The 19,465-nt window shown below is 40.3% G+C and overlaps 2 protein-coding genes across 2 annotated transcripts in view; one reads left to right on the top strand and one right to left on the bottom strand.

The window, feature by feature from the left end:
- The window catches only part of LOC310882940 (uncharacterized protein), a gene marked incomplete at its 5' end in the record, with an annotated part of 146,725 nt that overhangs the window by 79,833 nt on the left and 47,427 nt on the right, over positions 1 to 19,465 (bottom strand). Inside the window, 1 exon segment of the mRNA XM_083802429.1 lies at positions 1,400 to 2,916. Within this exon segment, the coding sequence (XP_083658555.1) occupies positions 2,813 to 2,916 (104 nt within the window). The 3' untranslated portion in view covers positions 1,400 to 2,812.
- On the top strand, positions 2,809 to 19,141 carry LOC310882909 (uncharacterized protein). Its single transcript, XM_083802375.1, has 5 exons — positions 2,809 to 3,588; positions 9,815 to 9,871; positions 13,040 to 13,193; positions 13,301 to 13,337; positions 14,194 to 19,141. The coding sequence occupies exons 1-5, from the start codon at positions 3,364 to 3,366 to the stop codon at positions 14,303 to 14,305; spliced, it is 585 nt and encodes a 194-aa protein (XP_083658501.1). The 5' UTR covers positions 2,809 to 3,363; the 3' UTR covers positions 14,306 to 19,141.

Genomic DNA, 19,465 nt, shown 5'->3' with positions numbered 1-19,465 from the left:
CCAGGTATTTTCCATTTGGAGTTTTATCTGTTGCTGGGTTTTGGCACCGTTAAACTATTAACGGTAATTTTAAAAAGAATTGGGAAACTGGCTTCCTGGATTGTAGCTTTTGGCTCTCCTGCACAATAGGATGATGAAGCTTGCAAGTATCTGTTGTTACCTGCAGGTAACTAACTCTACCTGGTTACCGCTTATCTTTCCTCTGCCTTTCCACCTCTGCATTACATAAGGGTTCCAGTAAGGCTGCTGAGATGACTCTGTTAGTGTGTTTGGTTTTATACCTTTGTCACTTTATATCCTCCTTTGGCAGTTGCATCTACCTACATAATTGCCCTTAATAAAAGGCTTAGTCATGGTCTGAAGTAAGTGTAAGCCACTGCTGTCTGTGCACGAGTGTACTTTGAATTACACCACAGAAAACTGGGGTGTATCAGAGTTTTTTGCTTAAGTGCCTTTCCATTCAGTACAAGGTGGAAGACTCTTGCTTTGAGACTGAAGCAACCTCCAGTGCTGAGCATTTGCACAGGAGGAGTAGAACTCAGCTTGGATCAAAACCTATCCAATAACACCTGAATAAAAACTTCATTTTGGTTCACATTAATACTATAATAATACTATATTAGGGGTTCTGTTCAACACAGTGCAGTGAAGAGAAGAAAAATGTAGTCTGTGGTCCAAGAAGCCTGCTGTCTGAACTGGAGTGATTCCAGGGTAGCCCTTCTCATAGTCAGGGAAATATTTTTTGTTGATTAGTATAGTTGTAAAGTTGTTCTTCTTTGTAAGAGAAGAAGATTCACATAGATTGGGCTGTTAGAGGAGTAAGATTTAAGAGACTTTTAAATAGCATAGTAGTGTACTTCCAAAAGGGTTTCAGAAAGGCAGAGAAGAATTAACACAACAAGGAAAAGAGGAGAAAGAAACAAGCAAGGAGCCTTTAGCATTCTGATGAAAATTTGAAATTGATGTTAGGCAGCAAATGGATGCTAATAGGAAGACACTCAGTAACCTAACCTAGAAGTTGCTGGAAAGGAAAGAGAACGGTGCTGTGTAAGGGAGATTTACACCCAGGTCAAGAAGACGACTCAGGAGAGTCACAAGACCTGGACAGACTGTTGGATGAAGTGGAAAGAGATACAACAGACCGTATTTATTTTGCATTCTACTGGAGTCTGGAAGTGAATATACCACTGTGTTTGATAGTGTGCATAAATACTACAAGAAAATTATTTTTGCCCCTGAAGATATTAGAAAATTATCATCTGATCTACAGAAAGAAAACAAGCTACAGTAGAAATCCAGCAGGAAAACAAGGTTCTGAAGCAGGCCCACCACTGATTTTAACTATCCCCCAAACTGTACAATATAGATTTTTAATGGAGTTAAGCTTCAGATTCATTACCTTTAAAGTTTCAGCCTTGTGACTAGTACGTGTGAGCTGAAAGGAACACCATCTGGACAGGTCAGTGCAGCAGGAGGGGGAGCTCACTGAAACTGGAACACATCTTGGAACTATCGTGGGTCTTTTTTTTCCAGGGAAAGGAGGGGAGTGGAAATGGAAAAACGTCAGTGAGAAAAACCAAACAGGGCCCAAAATGCAGAGCTGAGGAAGTCTGCAATGGAGAATCTAGTTGAGACAGCTGTGCTGAGGCTGACCTAAGCTAGGGCTGACCAAGCAACTTCCATGATGTCATGCTGTGCTTTGATGGACCATTAAGTGAGCTCGTTGGTCCAGTCCTTGCTCCTGACACCTATTAAATCCACAGCTTTTGAGTTGGAGCTGTCAAGGTAGCGCCGCATCAGACACTGGGGGAATCCACGTGGATTGTTGCGAAAGAGACAGAGCCTGCAGAGAAGCTCTTTGCTCTTTTCTTGACTTCTTTTCAGGATATTTTTTGCATGCATGTTCTATGATTGGATTAAAGAAGGAAAGGAATTACTTACTACCTGCCCACTGTATCTACTGTTTAACACCAGATGAATCTAGGAAAGCTGTTTTCTGAGCTTGGGCCTAGACTTTTTCTCTGTAGCCTAGCAGGAAATATCCCTCAATTTCAAAAATATAGGTAAAAAAATAGTTAATTCTACATTGCTTATTAAAAAATAAATAAATGGAGGATTCATTCGCATTTACAGTAGTCACAAGCCATTGCAAGTATTAAAGTTTTTTTGTCCCAAAGGATTCCAGTCACTGTTCTACATTTACATTGTAGATAACAGATCTTACATAGCATGGTGAATTGCAAGCTCCTTGCAAGACATAGAGCACTTCTTGGATACAGATCCCGTCTGCTTTTCTTGCAGCAGGTAACAAGATCTTCTTAGGGATGCCATAAACCTCACAACAGGCCCAACACTGTCCTGTCCACTTCAGAGACAGGACTTCTACTTCCATCCTGTTGTCGGAGAATATTATGAGTCAAGAGAGTCAGTGATGCAATTATCTTTTTAAATGAATCCTAAATGGTGGCTCAAACACTCACTATTTTTGATTTTGATTATCCTCAATCGAGTTTTCTTCGGGGGATCCTCTGAATATTTCCATGCCCCCTCATTCAGGTTCTCACCATCTCCCATTTCTAGGCCTCACAAGAACACCAACACATCCCCTCCTGCTTCCTTCTTCCCACAGAGCTAAGCTAAACGTGCAGCATGTTTCCCATACACTCCTTCATCTACCGCCAACCTTAAACTCCCAGCAGCACCTCCAACGACGACATGCACAAGAGTGCCACTCTGTGTGGCTGGAGAGCAGAGAGAGATTCTTGAGATACTCATTCGTCTTGACAAAGGACAATTATTTTGACTAGGTCTATTAATGAAGTGCAAACTGACAAGCAACGAAGAGACTGGCTAGTAAGTTGCTTCTTACTTCCACCAGGAGCCTTGAAGTGCAGGACAGATTCCAGGAAAGATTTTCTGGAAAATGAAGAGAGACCCAATAAAGTCTCTAAGCCTGGGCAAGTCAATAACCTGTCACAGTTGCCCGGAAGGAATTGGCTTGTCTTAGATAAACTCACAAAGGCCCTGAAAAAACAGGACTTTTTTAAATGGCAGAGATTAATTTTCTGACTTCAAAGTAGTATTAATGCAGAACTTGGCTAAGGTTTCCTGCGCAAGCAGTTTCCCCCCGAGCAATGATTTCAGAATCCGCCTTGTTTTAAGGCTGGCATTTGCTGCAGCTGCAGACCTGGAGTATTTTCGATCCCCTCTGAGTGCTGGAACACTATCCAACAATTAAACCGCAACCCAAAAACAATCAAACATCTGTTTGGAGGCAGGCTGCTCAGTGACTGACATTCTCCTGCCAGCATAAACACTATAGCTGCTGAGTGATTCCTGTCTTTTGTGTGTGTGTGTATACATATGCACTGCTTGTGTGTTTTTTTGTTCCTGCATGCAGTATGTGTAAATATGCTTCAGAGCATTTTTATTGCAATGTATGGACGTAACCGTATAGCTTATTTGTGGAAGTATTTTCATTGGCATGAGCACATACATTTGAGTGTCAGCTTGAGATTTGGTTATTTGTGTGCTGGAGGTGGCTTTGCAGGAAGCAAATGTGAATGTGGACTAAGAGTCTGGAATCAGGTATGTGTTTATACAGCGCTGGGTGTACTGGTGCGTGTTCATTTACAGACATCTGCTTGTTTTCATCTGGGCAAAAATAGCATTGCAACTGCATGAAGTTTTACATAGAATATTTTGGGGTGTTTGCATGTGTGTGCATGTAGAGCCGTCCGCATTACGGTGTTTGTGCTTTTTGATGGATGCCTTTTCTACACCTGACCTCCACGAACGAATCAGCTACTTGGGCCCAGAAAGGGAGATAATAGACTGCTGGAAACCATTCAGATTTGGGTTCAAAAGAACAGCTAGGTCTGGCCCCAATGAAATCTCAGCCTCCTAAAACCCCTGATTACAAGAACTCTCTCTCCTGGGGCCATGGCAGGGCATCCAAAGATGATTTGTCTCCAGGGCTTTGGGGTGATGAAGGGACGATGTTAGGTCTGTCTGCCTAGAGGCCAAATTACTCTCTTTCGTAAAAGCACTTTACAGACTCCATGCAGGTAGCTGCTTTTGTCCTCTTTTATTTATAGATTTCAAATAACCGTGGGCTGTTAATGGCCTGGATAAAGCAGTATGCAAATGGCATTCGTTCCCAACAGGAACTCCCTCCCTATAAAACTAAGACCAGCTTTCAGAAAATACAATTGTTCCCAATCCAAGCCAAATGACAGCTTGTGCTGCTCCTACCGGTTCTCCCTGAACCCCCAAGGTCTAGAGACTGCTGCTTGCCATTTGTGGTGTCTTTATACACCTAGCAATATGTGAGTCACCACAGCAGGTGCTAGCCATAGCCTGCTCACTTGAAAACATCAGTATCAAAAGTGACAGAATCTGGGCCACCCACTAGCTGTATTTCTGGAGCATCCCTCTGTCTAGGAGAGAACAGCTGGAGCTTTTTGCTTTAGAGCATTTCTCAAATATCCTATTGCTGGCATATAAGAACACGCCAGCAAAGAAAAGAAAGATTCAATGATCTTCCCACCGTGAGCCCCACACTTAACTTATTGCTGTAATCACCTCATCTTGTGCACCAGCCTGGTTTTTCTTTTTAGTAGATAAGCTCAGAAAGTGTACTAGATAATAGATTTGCCTCAGAAATCATAGGAGGTTCTATTGCTTAGCAGTTAGGGCAGAGTGTGGAGCACAGAGTGTATTAGAAAAGCACAGAGAATCAGTATTCTGCTGCCCAGGTGCTACAGAACATGAACAACATGAACATGGACAACACGAACAGAAAGCTCTGCCCACAGCAGGATGCAGCGTCTCAGAGGTTCCAAGATCTGCCTCTGCCTCCACAACGACCTCCACACTTTATTTAAGATTCTCTTCCTCTTTCAAACATGAGCTTGTGGCTGGTTACAGTCAGGAACTGTACCCCTATTTATGACTAGAAAAAGTGGTGTGGTGACAGAACTGGGAAGCTCCTGTAGGCAGTCGGTCAACTGCAGTAACAGGACCTGTCCACTCAAGTTCTGTGAGCCCCAGAGGAAAAAAGAAAAAAAAAAAAAGAAAAAAAAAGGTGCTTTGGCAGGTCTGGCACTGATGGCATGGGACGGAGGCAGGTGAAGCTCTTCCTCCACTTCCCTCGCACTGGCTGCTTCAGCGCTGTTCCAGAATGAGCTACCGAAACTCTGCAATGTAGAGACTGCACGGCACAATGTTCAGGGACTAAGGTAAACACTTCTATCAGTTGCTGATACTCCTGACAATACTCATTTCCTACTTCATCACAAATTTTTGTCCTTTACTTGCATGCAGGAGAAGTAGCAGCCTTTCATTCTGACTACAAGAATCACAAAGGAATTGCAGTGGACGAGCTGAATTTGGAATGATGCTCTTGTGCAGTTATACTATGCAGCTACTCTTCTGCTTGACTTCTCAGAAGTCTTGCCAGTGGCTTGCATGGTCTGTGTGCTACTGAGTGAATGGATAATGACTCTCAACCCTACATAATGGAAAGCATTTTTAATAATGGTTTAATAATGACTGGCTGGGTTAGAAAGGGGTCCACTGGAAATGACAGATAGTGAGATATTTTCCTTAGAGGTTAAGAAGTAATGTATCCATTACATCCTTGACTTCCTGAAGCATAGCCTAGGAAAAGCTAAACTCCCCTTTTAATGCATAGACTGTATGCGTATGTGGGGCAGAACTGGTTCTACAGAAAGTGTAGGATAAAGAAAGAACCATTGTTGAGTTTATTCAGGACCTATTCCATTTACATACATTGGTATGCTACATTGTATTTGTTGTTGTGGCTTATGCATATTTCATTAGAGTAAAGGAGGAATTTCACTGTCAATCCGTTAACTATCACTGCTGCTAATATTATTTAGATTTGCCCTGGGTTCATATTAGAAAACATGTAGAAAATTTGCAAGAACAGAAAGTCTTCTCATTCATGGATTTATTCCAGCTCTGCTCATCCCTTTTACACTTTCCAGTCCCGTTCTAATTTATAAGCACTGGTGAAAATCAGAACATTCCTGGTTCCTGCTCCTTCAGTACCATTAACTATGGTCCTGTTAATCTGTCCTCTAATGTTTGTAGCACATGAGTATCTCAGAATCATTGCCACTTTGTAGGCTTACTTCTATGCTAAATTTAAAACACAGCAAATATGTTGTGTCCTCTCTCCCATTCTGTACAAAGACCTTATAGTAATTCCAGAAACAGCCACCATCTGACTCCAATGCTTGTTGCCATGTCATCCTTAACCTGAATCCAATTATACCCCCAAAACCTGTTGAAACAGCTACCCGTCGTGACTTATGAGCATGTTTGGGACAGAAGCTGATTGTACGCTAGCAAATCTGCACAGTGCTCTAAGGAGCACTCTGAGTTTCTATTACTGACATCCTCTTGTAATTCTCTGCTTAGGAGGTGGAAACTTTCTGTCCTAGTAGGACTGGGAGGAGGTGTGACATTCTTAAGCCACACATTGCGTGAGATATGTCCATTTGCTGGGGGACAACAGAAAGACTGCTCTGTAACGTGCACTGTAATTTCCATTCCTGCTTTTTTCTAACACAAGATCTCTCAATAGGGTATAACACGATGATCATGACAAAAGGCCCTTCGTCAACATTAGCAGCTGCTCAATTTTTCTCTCTTGTTTTCCCACAAACTCCATCTCCAGAAAAATACAAAGTGCAACTTAAGGAAGCTCTCAGCTGTCTACTACTTTGTTAATTTCCAAAACAGATGTGAAATACATTTTGGTCTGTCCTCTATCTTGTCTGTCTCTGATTTGTGACTAATTTATGATTCTGAAACCTTGAACTGTTCCCTTAAAATTTATTCTTTATTTGTTGTAGGAGTTTTGAGTGATATCTGAAGCTTTTTTGCTTTGTGGATTAGCACATTTACCCTCCCACTAATTAGTCCAACTCTGAGAAAGTCCAAGACTAATTTTTGGCTCATTATTCAGTCAACCAATAGATAATGTGAGAGATGTGAAAAGAAGCAGTAAGACATAAAGCTAATAAGTGTGTAACTTTAAAAAAAAAAAACAACAAAAAACAGAGTATTGCTCAGTGAAGATCTAACAGGATGCATTAAGGAGCAACAAAATGAAACAAAGAAACATGAAATTTCAGCATGACTACTGGGAGTAATGTAGCTGAAGACAGTAGAATAATCTCCCAATGGAGAGAGCAAAGAATTAGTCACTTGAACAACTATGGACAAACTGATAAATGCTAGAAAGCTTTTAGTCAATAAGCTGGATCAAAACCCTGACATTTCAGAGAATAAAACTTGTATAAAAGAGCACGACTCTCTTTGAGAAGGTGGAGGTTATTCAGATCTGGAAAGGTATTTGCTGTGCAAGGTCTCATCTAGGCTGACAACAGCTTCCTGTAGTCTGTCCTGGGGGGAAAGGGGGTGCTAAATCCTCACATCTGCCATCCCAGTGCACAGCTGTGAGTTGTGTAGGGAGAACCATCCCTGCTTGCCCAGCTGCCCTTCCATTCACTGTCACTCAGCAAGTAACTATTTCACAGGCCTTACTGAAAACAATAGGACCTTTCAGGAATGAAATCAAATCTCGACTCTGATAGGAAGGCAGCTGGGAGACACATGAAAGCTTCTTCTTGCTGTCTCTTACTTGTCTCACGAGGTTCGGATCCAAAGAATCCCAGCAAACCACCCACAGCCCCTTCAGGAAGGTCAGTGCTGGAAGGAGGATTCTGAATGCTTGGTACCTTGAAGAGAGGTGTACAGCCAGACAGATAAATAGCTCACTAACCAGTTAGATGGGGAGAGGACAAGGAGAAGTAGACATGGAAATAGAATACAAAAAGAAAAAAATAGATCAAAAAAGAGCATTGAATTTCACTGTGGATTTATTTTTCCTCCCAAAAGAAGACCTCGTGCTTTATAAACCTGAGGATTCATTTCTCCCATTGCTGATATTTTTGTCACCTCGGGGGCAGAAGGCAGCAGCTTTTAACAGCACTCAGTTATGTTACATACCCCCAGTTTTTTAGAGCACTTTCTAACCTTGGGGGAAGGGTATCACCTGTTAAAACAGCATCATTATCAATAATCTCTGCAGTCTCCCTTGAAGGCTGTTTTCTCATCTGAGAACTGATGAGGTCCAACACTATTTTAGCTTTCTAATTATTCTAATTTCAGGACGTTAGTGCTGCTGATTAGGAATTACATTGCACCCAGAAAATGGATGGCTTTCATTCCTAAGGGTATGTCAATGCTGCAAAACAGCACGCTTGCAGCTCACTGTACAAGCACAGCATTGAGAAGTCAAGAAAATTAACCCATGTGGAGCTTCTTGGTAACGTGCCTAGATGCCTTCTGATACTTAAAGTCACTTATTTACAAGCACATTCAGTATTTACACTTCACTGCAGTCTGGAACATGAATTATTCTGAGAAAACCAAGGGTAGGAGAAGAGCTGCAGTTCAGACAGAAGTATGGTCAATAAAAAGGCTGCTTCTTTTTGACTTCAAGAGAATATACAGACTGCTCTTTAGAATGGTGCAAAACCAGGTATGCATACTGGTTTGTTAGGGATTGGCCAGTCTGTGATCTCTTTTTCTTTTTGCTTGAAATACACTGAGCTGTTTCCAAGCACAGGGAGCTTGGTGTTCATGTAGCAGCACACAGTGTGTACTTGCCTAGCCTATAGATTAACCATGTGTTACTTTCCCCTACTGCTATTTCTTCACCTCGTCCTTATTCTTGCTGCTGAGCTTGCAGGGAGGTGCCTGGCAGAGCGCAGGTTGAAATTACCTGTGGACATGAGGGGCAGGCCAGGAACAGGAGAAGTCTACTGCACCACGTGCAAACGTCACGGCTGTCCCAAAGAAACTGTGCTTCCCTTCATAGCAAAAAGCAACATATACACTCTTCAGTTCAAAATATCTTATTTTAGACTAAGAAAAACAATGGTAAACAAGACACAAAGACTCCAGAGAGATGCCAGTATCGCTCTGTAGGCTAGAGAGCATTCTCTTTTATAAGAATATAGAGCAACTTATGGAAGTGAACCCATGGTCCACAAGAACAGCATTCAGCTGTGCTATACGGAAAACAAAAGGCAGACCGTGTCCGTGGCCCTATACAAACAGTTCTTGACTGAGATCATTGCGGACAGTGATAAATGAAAAGAACAGAAATTCTCCAGTTGAGTGCTGACAAGTAGTCTGTGTTTGACAGTGAAGTGATAAACAAATAATACACATTTCAGACATGTGATATGCCTGGTGCTGTCCTTGTATGGCACTGTCAAGGATATTGGACCAAATTCCAGATCGCCATTGACATGCTTTCTCTGCTTAAATTACGCTGCCCATAGCTACTAAGACATTTTTCAAGGTTTATCCTATGTGATGACAATTCTGAATTCACACCTTCATATTGTCTTCCTGTCTTCTACCACATCGATTCCCAGCTCCTATACTCATCCTAAATGCTGTTCTATCCACCCCCACGCCCAGTTCCCCTGTTTCCCACTTTGGACTACAAGTAAGAGTCTGCTTAATACAAACATGCCTGCTCTGAGTACTTACTTGTATGACAAATAATACACATTTCTAAGTCCTTTTGTCTTTCTCATCTTTCATTTCTCAATTTCTCATTTCAGTTTTGACTTGCTCTTATGTTTTGAACAGATTTTTATTCTCTACTCTTGAATAACACTTCTGAAAAAGCTTCTTGTTTGTATAAATGCTACCTGCGCTAGTACAGTATGCATCCTTGTAACAGCTTCGTGTTTCCTTGCAGACGGGGGATAACATTTTTACTACTGATAATGGAGACGAGAGTTCTTTAATTCATGAGGTAAGGATTTAGGTTTTCACCTCTGAAGCTCAAGAGCTCAATCCCATTTATGACCCAAGGGAGGAGCTGTTATACAGGATCCCATCACCAATTTCCATCATGCTAGCATTGCCTTCTCATCGTCAAGTATTTGAATTGTTAACCCATATGTCACATTTCCCTGTACTAGAGAACTCACAGTTCCTCACATTAGAGAAAAATAACTAAATAAAAGACCACTTCTTAAACATTTCTTTGAAATGGGTTGGAAAAAAGTATTACAACGAGTGATTTCAATCTTTGTACTGTCTGCTGAAGGTCTCGTGCTGCCAGAAACACACAAACAAAAAATAATTCCTGTTTACAAATGATGCCACTCATTTTCTATCTCAAAGAGTTTTGTACCTGACATAGTGGAATTCTGACAATCGAAAAGGAATATATTTAATTAAAACACAGTGGTGTTTGAATATTATTTTTGTTTTTAGAAAATCAAGGCTGAATCAATAATATACACGCTTACTTCTTTAAAGTGGACATTTTCACTATGACAAAAACAACTGAAACAGCTTGGAAAAAATATTTTGAGAGACAGATGTGAATAATATTTGCAAACTATGTAAAAACATTTACTTATCGGGGAAAAATCTCACTAATCGTAAAGATCAATAAGTTAGTTAAAATAGATTTTTAAAAAAAGTTGATAAAACACAAGGGAAGCAAAAGCAACCATATAACTAATACTACAAAAAGCATCTATGAAATAAGAGAAACTGATAGCAACAACTATAAATTAGAGTAAGAAAGAGTTGAGGGTTTATAATAGAAACCAAAAGGTACAAAGAAAATAACGAACAGTACTTACCACCTGTAACAAAACAAGCAAAAAAAAAATTGCTCTGTAAGGCTGATACAGAAAATGCATTTTTCATAACATTCAAATATAAGCTTATATATTTGGAGATAATGAGAAATAGCTTAAGATGAACTCTTAATGCAATATTACATTCCGCTGCCAGCAACACTACTGGATCTGAGGCCGGAAAGAATAGAGAGAAATTACACAACAGATCAGAGGAGAAGATGACAAGTCTTTTCTGGTCTTAAAATTCATATATCTATTAATTACTAGGTAGCTAGCCTGACTATGCTGCTGCTAGCAAAAGTGCAGCTGCATCATTACAGGAAAATGGGACAGACTATGTATACAAATAGGGCTAGAGTTCAAGCATGCCTGCCCAAATCCTCTCTGCTACTCCATTTAGTGCATTCTTTAGCCTTTATCATTCAAAGGACTGCATTAAAATCTGCTGAGCTTCACTGTGTTCTGGATCAGGGTTAATGCACGTCTGAATCCTCTGAGCTGAAGAGCTACTACTTAAAGCTAGTTTCAAGCATTAGCAGATTATTTAAAAATGCCTTTGGATGAAGATGAAACAGCTCAGATTGTGAGTGATAAGAAGCAATATATACCTAGGAAAGCTGCTGAGAGCTAAATGGTTGGACTTGGGGAATGGTTCTTTCACTGGGACTCTACCAGCAAGGGAACTCCTATCAAATCGTCTCTTGCCTTCAGTTACCAATGGTGAGGATTTAGCTCTCCTCCCAGTGCTCTCACTTTGTGGGAATCTGCTGGGCCATCTCTCCAGTGCTAGCAGAGTTAGTGGAAAACTTCAGACATTGGCAATAGGGTGAGGTGATGTCTGAGTACTGACCTTGGACCTTCCTACCCTCCCTACCAGCTGCTTGGAGGCTAGGAGTGACAGGCCTGTAGACAAGGGAATTCAAATAAGCATCTATCGCTTCTCTGATCTTCTTTTTTCTTGAAAAATTAAGCTAGACTTCATCAGCTTCCCAATATGGTACAAGACATTATTCTGAACGAAGACATTATTCTGAAAGATGACCAATACAACTTCTAGTTTATGTTAATTTTAGTTCCCTGAAGTTGAAACTGGGGTTGCCCTGCTCACCTTGCTCAGGCACCATGGGCCTGAGCCCCTTCTGGCAGGGCCACGGCCTCTGTTGGTCGTGGTTCTCATGGCCAGCTCCCGGCTCGCTTCCCTCGGGGAGCAGCCAGCCACTGCTTCGCTGGCCACAAAGGTACTGCAGCAACGGCACAGGGACCGCCCAGCAATACCTCAGCTAATACTGCTCCTATGAGTGTTCTCCATATTTGAAATAGAGAATTTTGCAATTAAGGCACTAATGCTGATTTCATGCTTTTCCCCCACCATACAAATACCTCAGCTTAAGTACATTACTATCTTTTCTTACCATGCCATGCATCTGAAATGTAACCTGCTGTAGTAAGCCCACTCACAAGAACACCTCTCTTCTGCATTGCTCATGGTTGTATTACGGTTGATAGGAGCATTATGAAAGCCCTTGAAAACCGTCTTGACTGTAAGACAGTAATTAACTCTGCATTTTATTCCTTTGGCTTCAGTTCACTCTATAGAAGAAGTTCAAAACTGTAATTTATCTCTGTTCTTCTCAAGCATTAGTACAAATGAGACAGATGAGAAGGTGGTTACTTGATACGTGAGGAAGAACTAGAAAGTGACACGGCTCAACAACGAGGCCATACTGGATCTGAGATATCCTTCTGACCAACTGATTAAACATGATTTCAGTTGGTATAAAAACCCCTCCAGCCCTACTGACATAAGTTGCTCTCATTTATTCATCTCCTGAAATAATTCTGGTTATTGTCACTAGATGAAGATTTGCCTTCGTGACTTGCAAACGATGAGTGCTGAGGTGGGGTTTGGACAGTGGGATATCACTGAGAAGTGAAACAGAAAGACCTAAACATTTCTCAAGGGACTGCAATAGAAGCGGAGAAGACAGATGTAAAGTGAAATTCCTTCAAACCTGTAAACCAGAAGCAAATCTCCTTATTCCCAGAAACTTGTTTTAATACCCTTTCTTATAGGAGATTAAAAAATTCTCTTAGAAGACCTGATTTTTTTTTCTAATTTAGCTTTTTGCAAAGCAGCAAACTTCTCAAAGTACAATAACTCATAAATTTTTAGCTTAATTTACAGAGCAAAATTGGCCTTCACAAGATCAGGACTTTATGCCTTGCCTGCACTTTGTCCCTTCGGGCTTGATTGCTATGCTAATTAAACAAGACATTGGTCAGGTTTTAACACACCATCTTATGATTTTTTATTTTGCTTTCAGCTTTTTGAAAGGTTTCCAAGAATACCAGGCAAGGAAATGAAATCTGCATCCCAAGGAAATGATCCCTTTCCAAAATTGTTAATCTTTCCTTATGACATGTTTTGGAATACAAATGTATCCAGAGGGGGTTTATTCAGCAATATGTTGTGTTCATGTAAGTGATCAAATTGGGGTTTATTATAGTGGTACATATGTTAACAATAACTCAAACTTTTATTCACCCTGTTTCACCACCACAGCTGCTCTTGGTTTTTCTTACAGCCCCACCCAGTGACACTTGGAACACAAGCAGATACACGTATGTATTACAGGGAGTGATGTTTTACATTGTTATTAGAGAACTCGGCTTCTTTCAGCATACAACATTATCATAACAAACTCATGACTACATACTTTAACTGTCACTATATTGCATTCCATTTATGCTGGAATCAGCAGAATTAGAAACCAGATCTGGTTCCTACATTCACTTCTGATGAATTTTTGCAGTACAGGGACTGAAGGCAATTACAGGGCGTCTGGATGTGCCAGATTCAATCCATTTGTAGGTCTGTCCCCTCAGCACATTCAACAAAGCTATTTAAGGGTTCTGTGTAACGGGACGTACAAGTAAATAAAGACAACAAGGACTTAATATTAAATTCAGTAAGCGGCTTATAAGTGATGAATATTTCCTCCAAAAAGAAAAAATGTTGTGGATGAGAAACAGAGAGGGGGATGCTACTCATCTGAGTGTATGCAGTGAGAAATTCTGAATTTCCCAAATAGAGCACTCCTTAATAGAGTATCCCCAGAAGGAACTGAAATATAAGCACAACATACGTTTCCAAAAATGAGTAGCAATTCTGGTTATTCAGGTTAAGACAACTACTGTGTCATAAAACTCAGGCATCTCGAAGTCTCTTAAAAAATATGTAAACAAAAAAAATGTAAACATTAGCCATCACAAGTTCTGAAAACATAGAATTTCTTCTTATTTTGAGCAAGAAGTAACAAGACTTTTTTTTTTTTTTTTTTAACTTGAAACAATGCTTAGAAACAGCAGGTCTTAGATCAAGAACCAAGTGGGGAAAGTTAAAAATTCACTAACAGCTGGCTTGGGCAGTACGAATTCTGAGAATATTACTAATTTTTCTTTTATTCCCTGAACCCAGAACAAAAGGCATTTTACACCAGAATCTTAACTGTTTGCTGATGACTGGGTCCCAGACGGTTCAAAAGGAACTTCTAAAACTAAGTTTACTAGAAAGCCAATGCTCTAAATAAAATAAGAGGAAAGGAAACGTGTCATGAAGGATAAAAAAAACCTTCAAACACAAATCTTAAACAACAAGCTCTTGAACATGCACGAAACCTGCAGTCCCAAATGAAACAGCCTACTTTTCTTTTGCAATAAAAAGTGGCATCAAGCTGAACAACACTTGCAGACCTTAATAATAAATATCAATCTAGACCATTTCAAACCCTTACAAGCAATGGTTGATAAGTGAGTGTGCTGCTAATGAAAACCAGTACCCATGGGGATAACCAGAGGATATTTCAGATGGGATAGAGACCGACTTTCTTCTTGAGAAGGAAAGGTTAAAGATACCACAGCGAGAGGTGTTGAGCAAGGAAGCTTCCCACCTTCTCCATACCTGGACATGAACAGCACAAGGACGACACTCAGGATGGAGCAGATTCTTTCTCAGTCTTTGTAAGCACTTAGAAAATACGTGGGATACTTCGGAAATAGTTGGGTTGTGTGCAAATAAGCAATGGCAAGAGTAAAACAGTGTACTGTTTATATATCCACACACAGACATGAATTTTATATCCATGTTAGTTTAAGAAGGATATGAAATGCTTTCATTCTAAAAGAGTAAGAAAAAGTCTTCCAAGATATCCTGAAGGAGACAAATATCGACTGCATGCTTGGAAAGGTGCATTGCTCTCATTTCTTCTGCAAATACTTATTCTAAGCAAATAGTACTCCAACAAAACATCATTTTACCATGTTCAGCATTCAGTTTGTTCTTTGTATTATGTTGAAATGTAAGAAAATTGTTTCTTATTATGCAACTTACCAATGTCCAAGAAAATGAGCCCTGATCTCACTCAAGGTTGTAGGCTATTACAAGAAAACAATGCAACAAAACCAATTACACCGGTTCTGGTGCTGGCATTTTGCTTTTCAGTTCATGGGACAAATAATCTCAATTACTGAGAGGTAAATCAGGCATAAGCTTGTTTACTACCCATCATAACCGCCCAGGAATTTATTTATAGTCTATATCCCATGGTTACTTGCCCATGTAGTCAGACCTTTGCTGTTAGAGAAGGCAGCAACATCTGTGGAGCCATGGAGGATATTTAATGTTTGTTTCATTTCTTTCAACTTCAGTATTCTCCAAATAAAAATGAATTACACACACAAACAGTCAACTGTGCATTTCCTTAAATCATCCTACAGACAATAATTCCAATGAATTAAAAAAAGTGAGAACTAATTAGACTTGATTTATAATTGCTTTGGCAAAGGCAGATAGCTTGTATCACCACAGACAGGAGGCAAAGACTTCTGAGTAACGACCAGGGCAGTATTACTGCAGACATGCTCCTTAACCAGCAGAGGAGAACATCTTGCCTTGCTAGCTTAGCCATTCAGGCCAACCTGTGCTGTCCCAAACACCAGACTTGCAAATGCAGACTCAAACAAGAAGCCTTCATTCTTGTGGGTAACTGCATATGAGCAGGACTAGTTCCTGATGAATCTCTATTCCTAGTCTGCTTCTTATCTAGCTCATGACTATATGCCAAACCGAGCTCGCAGACTTTCATTTCACAGCGTGTTCTCCATTTCTGTGTACACAATTTCAATTTACATGTGCATTAGCACAGCAGCACCATCAACGCTGCGATGGTAAAAATCAAATATGTTGGATTACAAAGATGACAGCAAAGACATAGAAACATGCACTATTTTTAAACAGGAAATACTATTGCGGAGAATAAAGCTAAACTAACGGGCTATAGATTTAGAAGGCCTCTAACAACAGGACTGGGAAAGAAATGTAAAGTTTCAAAGTACAATCTGAAATGACTAAAGACAAGTCCTGGGAGACTCCCTGCTATCCTCATCTCATAAAATATAACTTTCCTAGAAGCAGACCAATAGTGGCATTCCAACTGGGCTTCTTACTGATAGCAAAGCAGAGGCTTCTATTAAATTAGATTGGGGCTTCTTAAAAATACCTTTGCACAAATTAAAGTTAAAATGAAGCTAAAAATAATAAACTAAAAGTATGCAACTTTAAAAAAAGATGCACCCTGGATGTTTCACAAAACGGATTATTCCCCAAATGGTGTAATTATTCTAATGAATTTGCCTCCAGAATAAATGGCGGCTCAGTAGGAACTAGTGAAGCATATTATTGTGAAAAAGGTGTTTTGCAAGTATGATTGTAACTTCATGATGCCAGCCATAAAAGATTTTGTAGGTACACAGAAGGACTGTATCGTTGCACTGCCAAGTTGCTGTCCAGGCCAATTACACATGCATGTGTGCTGCTGGTTGCTGGAGATGGGCACCACCACAGGAGGCAGGATACATTGGCAGACAGAGGCCGAGCAAATTCCCATTTGCATAAACCCACATACAATGCAAGAAAAATTAACGGAATTAACGGAACTTTTTACACATTGTATGTGCAAGACCATGCATCTGAACACAGCTTTCACAAAGAACTATAAAATGAATGGGATGGTAACAGGAATATTCAGGCAGAGGATAGGAACAATTAGTTTCTGACTTGGTAGTCAAATCTTTTAGCTTATGTAAGCAACAAACAAAGTACTATGGGCAGCAATACTCTATGCTCACCTAGCATACTGATGTATGTACTTCAGTGAAGTCTAATCCTTCACAAACACCAAGTCTAGCATCCCAACATGATTATTTTCTACCTATAAATTAGTACGATTGGAAAAGGGCAAGTGACAAATGACCAACTTTTTAATTAAATCCGATGGAAATGATCTACCTGTCTTGTCCAGATTCCTCGTCGTCAGCTACCTGCCTGGTTGCTTCTATACCTAGGTATACACCTAGGTATACATTTCTGGTCTGTGTTTAGCAGAAAGTCAGATCGGATGATTGTTAAGTGTCCTGTAGGTACAGATCTATAAGTTTGAGTTTCTCAGCCATGTTTACTACAGCAAAAGGCAATGTACTAATTAACACAGAGTGAGCAAATGATGTCCCCTTGTAATGTTAGCTACGGGTTCTGTGACAGAGTACAGTGAAAGATGTAGAGAGCACCTCTTCCAGTGAGGAAATTCTGAATATTAGTCTGAAATTATGAGCAGAGTTTGCTGACTAAGATATGAAGCAAGCTCGTTTGAAGTATTTCCAGAATGATCTACATCAAGCATGTAGCATGTCTAGTAACATTTGATGAGCCACAAAAGGAACCAATAACTGCAAAAGCTCAGAGATAAGAGTCCCACCAAGTCTGAACAAAATCATTACAGACGAGTAGAGCAATGTTTGTGCTAGAGGAAAGGATGGAATTCGTTAGAAGTACAATGGCAGCTCATATTCCTGACAGTGAGTAACTAGTAAAATGGGAGGTTTGTTTGTTTGCTAGAAAGATTTTACATCAAAATAAATATAGAAAATTGAGAAATAGCTTGCAGTGATGAACTCTGGTAAATCCAACCTCTTTTACAAGGGAATACCAAAGCAGATTTTAAACATTTGGCTGTTTATCAGAAGCCAGAGGAAGATTAACTATGTGAGTGAAAAATCAGGCCAAGAAACTGAAAACAGCTTTTCACAACTAAGGAAAGCCAAGGAGGAACTTAGTCTAAAAAGCATTTGGAAAGAAATGTTAAGATCACTTCACTTGTAATAAATGGATCATTGAATCAAGAGGATTTTGAATTCCTTATGGAGCTGTGTAGGAACCATAAGATTGAGAAAGAGAGAGAGCATCAAAGCGCTAACAGCATCAAGACTGTATGAGCAGGGACATGCAGAAACCATAACAAGTGCACCAGTACTCGCACTGGTACTATGGCTTGTGCTTGTTTGCAGACAGTACAGAGATGTGAGATGGCTTATAGATAGGATGTAGATATAGATGTAGATAAGATATAGATATAGATGGCTTTTGTCACCAAAATGGAGCACCTGACCAACATTCCCAACCTCCTTGTACAATCTGGCAAACTTGTGCTTAAGTTCCTAACTTTTGAAATAAACTTCTCTGAAGCCCAGCACCAGCTCTGCTACCGACTCCCTCTGCGGCCTTGGACATACCACGTTCATCTCTGCTGCTGCTTCCATGTTTATAAAAGCTACAGAATATTCCTCTATAAGGACTCCTGTAACTTTTGTGTGTCAACCACAAAGAGGTTCTCTAAAGAGGTTCTCTAAAACAAGCACTGGCAGCTGCCCCTCTGGGGGATGGATGGCTGCTATACTTTTGGCATTGTGCAAACCCAACAAAAACATAAATTATTATTAATCTAAAGAGAACAGGTTATTGCCATAAAAAATGACACAGTTATCATTTCTCTGACCATTTAATGAGAGTCTTTTAATACCTTTAAGATGTTTTGTAAGCTACGTGTAGATCGTTTGAAAAATCATTTAAAAATATACCCGACTGCTCAATCGTGGTTGCAGAATCTCACTGGAAATTGCCTTCCCTAGCCTGGGGTTTTGTTGAAGTGCCGATAAATAAAGGTTACTAGTAACACCTTGAATTTGCTGTGTTCAGCTACTCTTAAGGAATGCAGAGTTTTTCTGTGGAGTAAGACTAGTCACTACACAAATTTTAGGCACACTTTCTCACATATTAGGAAAAAAAGAGGGAGAAGGGAAACAAAGCCAAAACCTCTGACTTTTTTTTTCTGGCCAATCTCAAACTGTAAGAATTCCCCAATCACAAAAAAGCTCTGCTCTAGCTAAGGAAACGATGTTGATTAGAAAAAAAAAGTTCCAGATGTTAACTGAAAGCGATTTCAAGAAGGGAAAGGGGGAAAGAGAAGGCATGCGAGGTGACCCCACCCTAGGCAGGAAACACAGCGAGAGCGTTGCACCCTCTGTGCTGGGATGCAGCCAAGCGCTCCCCAGCTCTCACACACTCACACTGGGCTGTTCTCCTTCCCCCTCCAGGGGGGTTCTCCTTCCCCCTTCAGGCAGATGCTCGAGCTCTTCCAGTTTAACCCCATCAATTCTTTGTATCCTTTCTGATTCGCATTACTGAGAAAACACATAAAAATCAGAAGTAAAGTTACAGTGGGAAGCTTTTTGTTTGGCTTTGATTTCCTCTTCCAGAAGCAGCAGAACAACGTGCTTGCATTCACAATTTCCATGCACTTCCTTTCTTTCACCCTTCTTTGGGCTGGGTCTTTGTCGGGGACAGTGAGGTATCTCAA

The sequence above is a fragment of the Anser anser genome (assembly GCF_964211835.1).
Source record: "Anser anser genome assembly, chromosome: 17".
Lineage (NCBI taxonomy): Eukaryota > Metazoa > Chordata > Aves > Anseriformes > Anatidae > Anser > Anser anser.
Note: the sequence above shows the minus strand (reverse complement) of the source record. Positions and strands in the feature narration are given on the sequence as shown.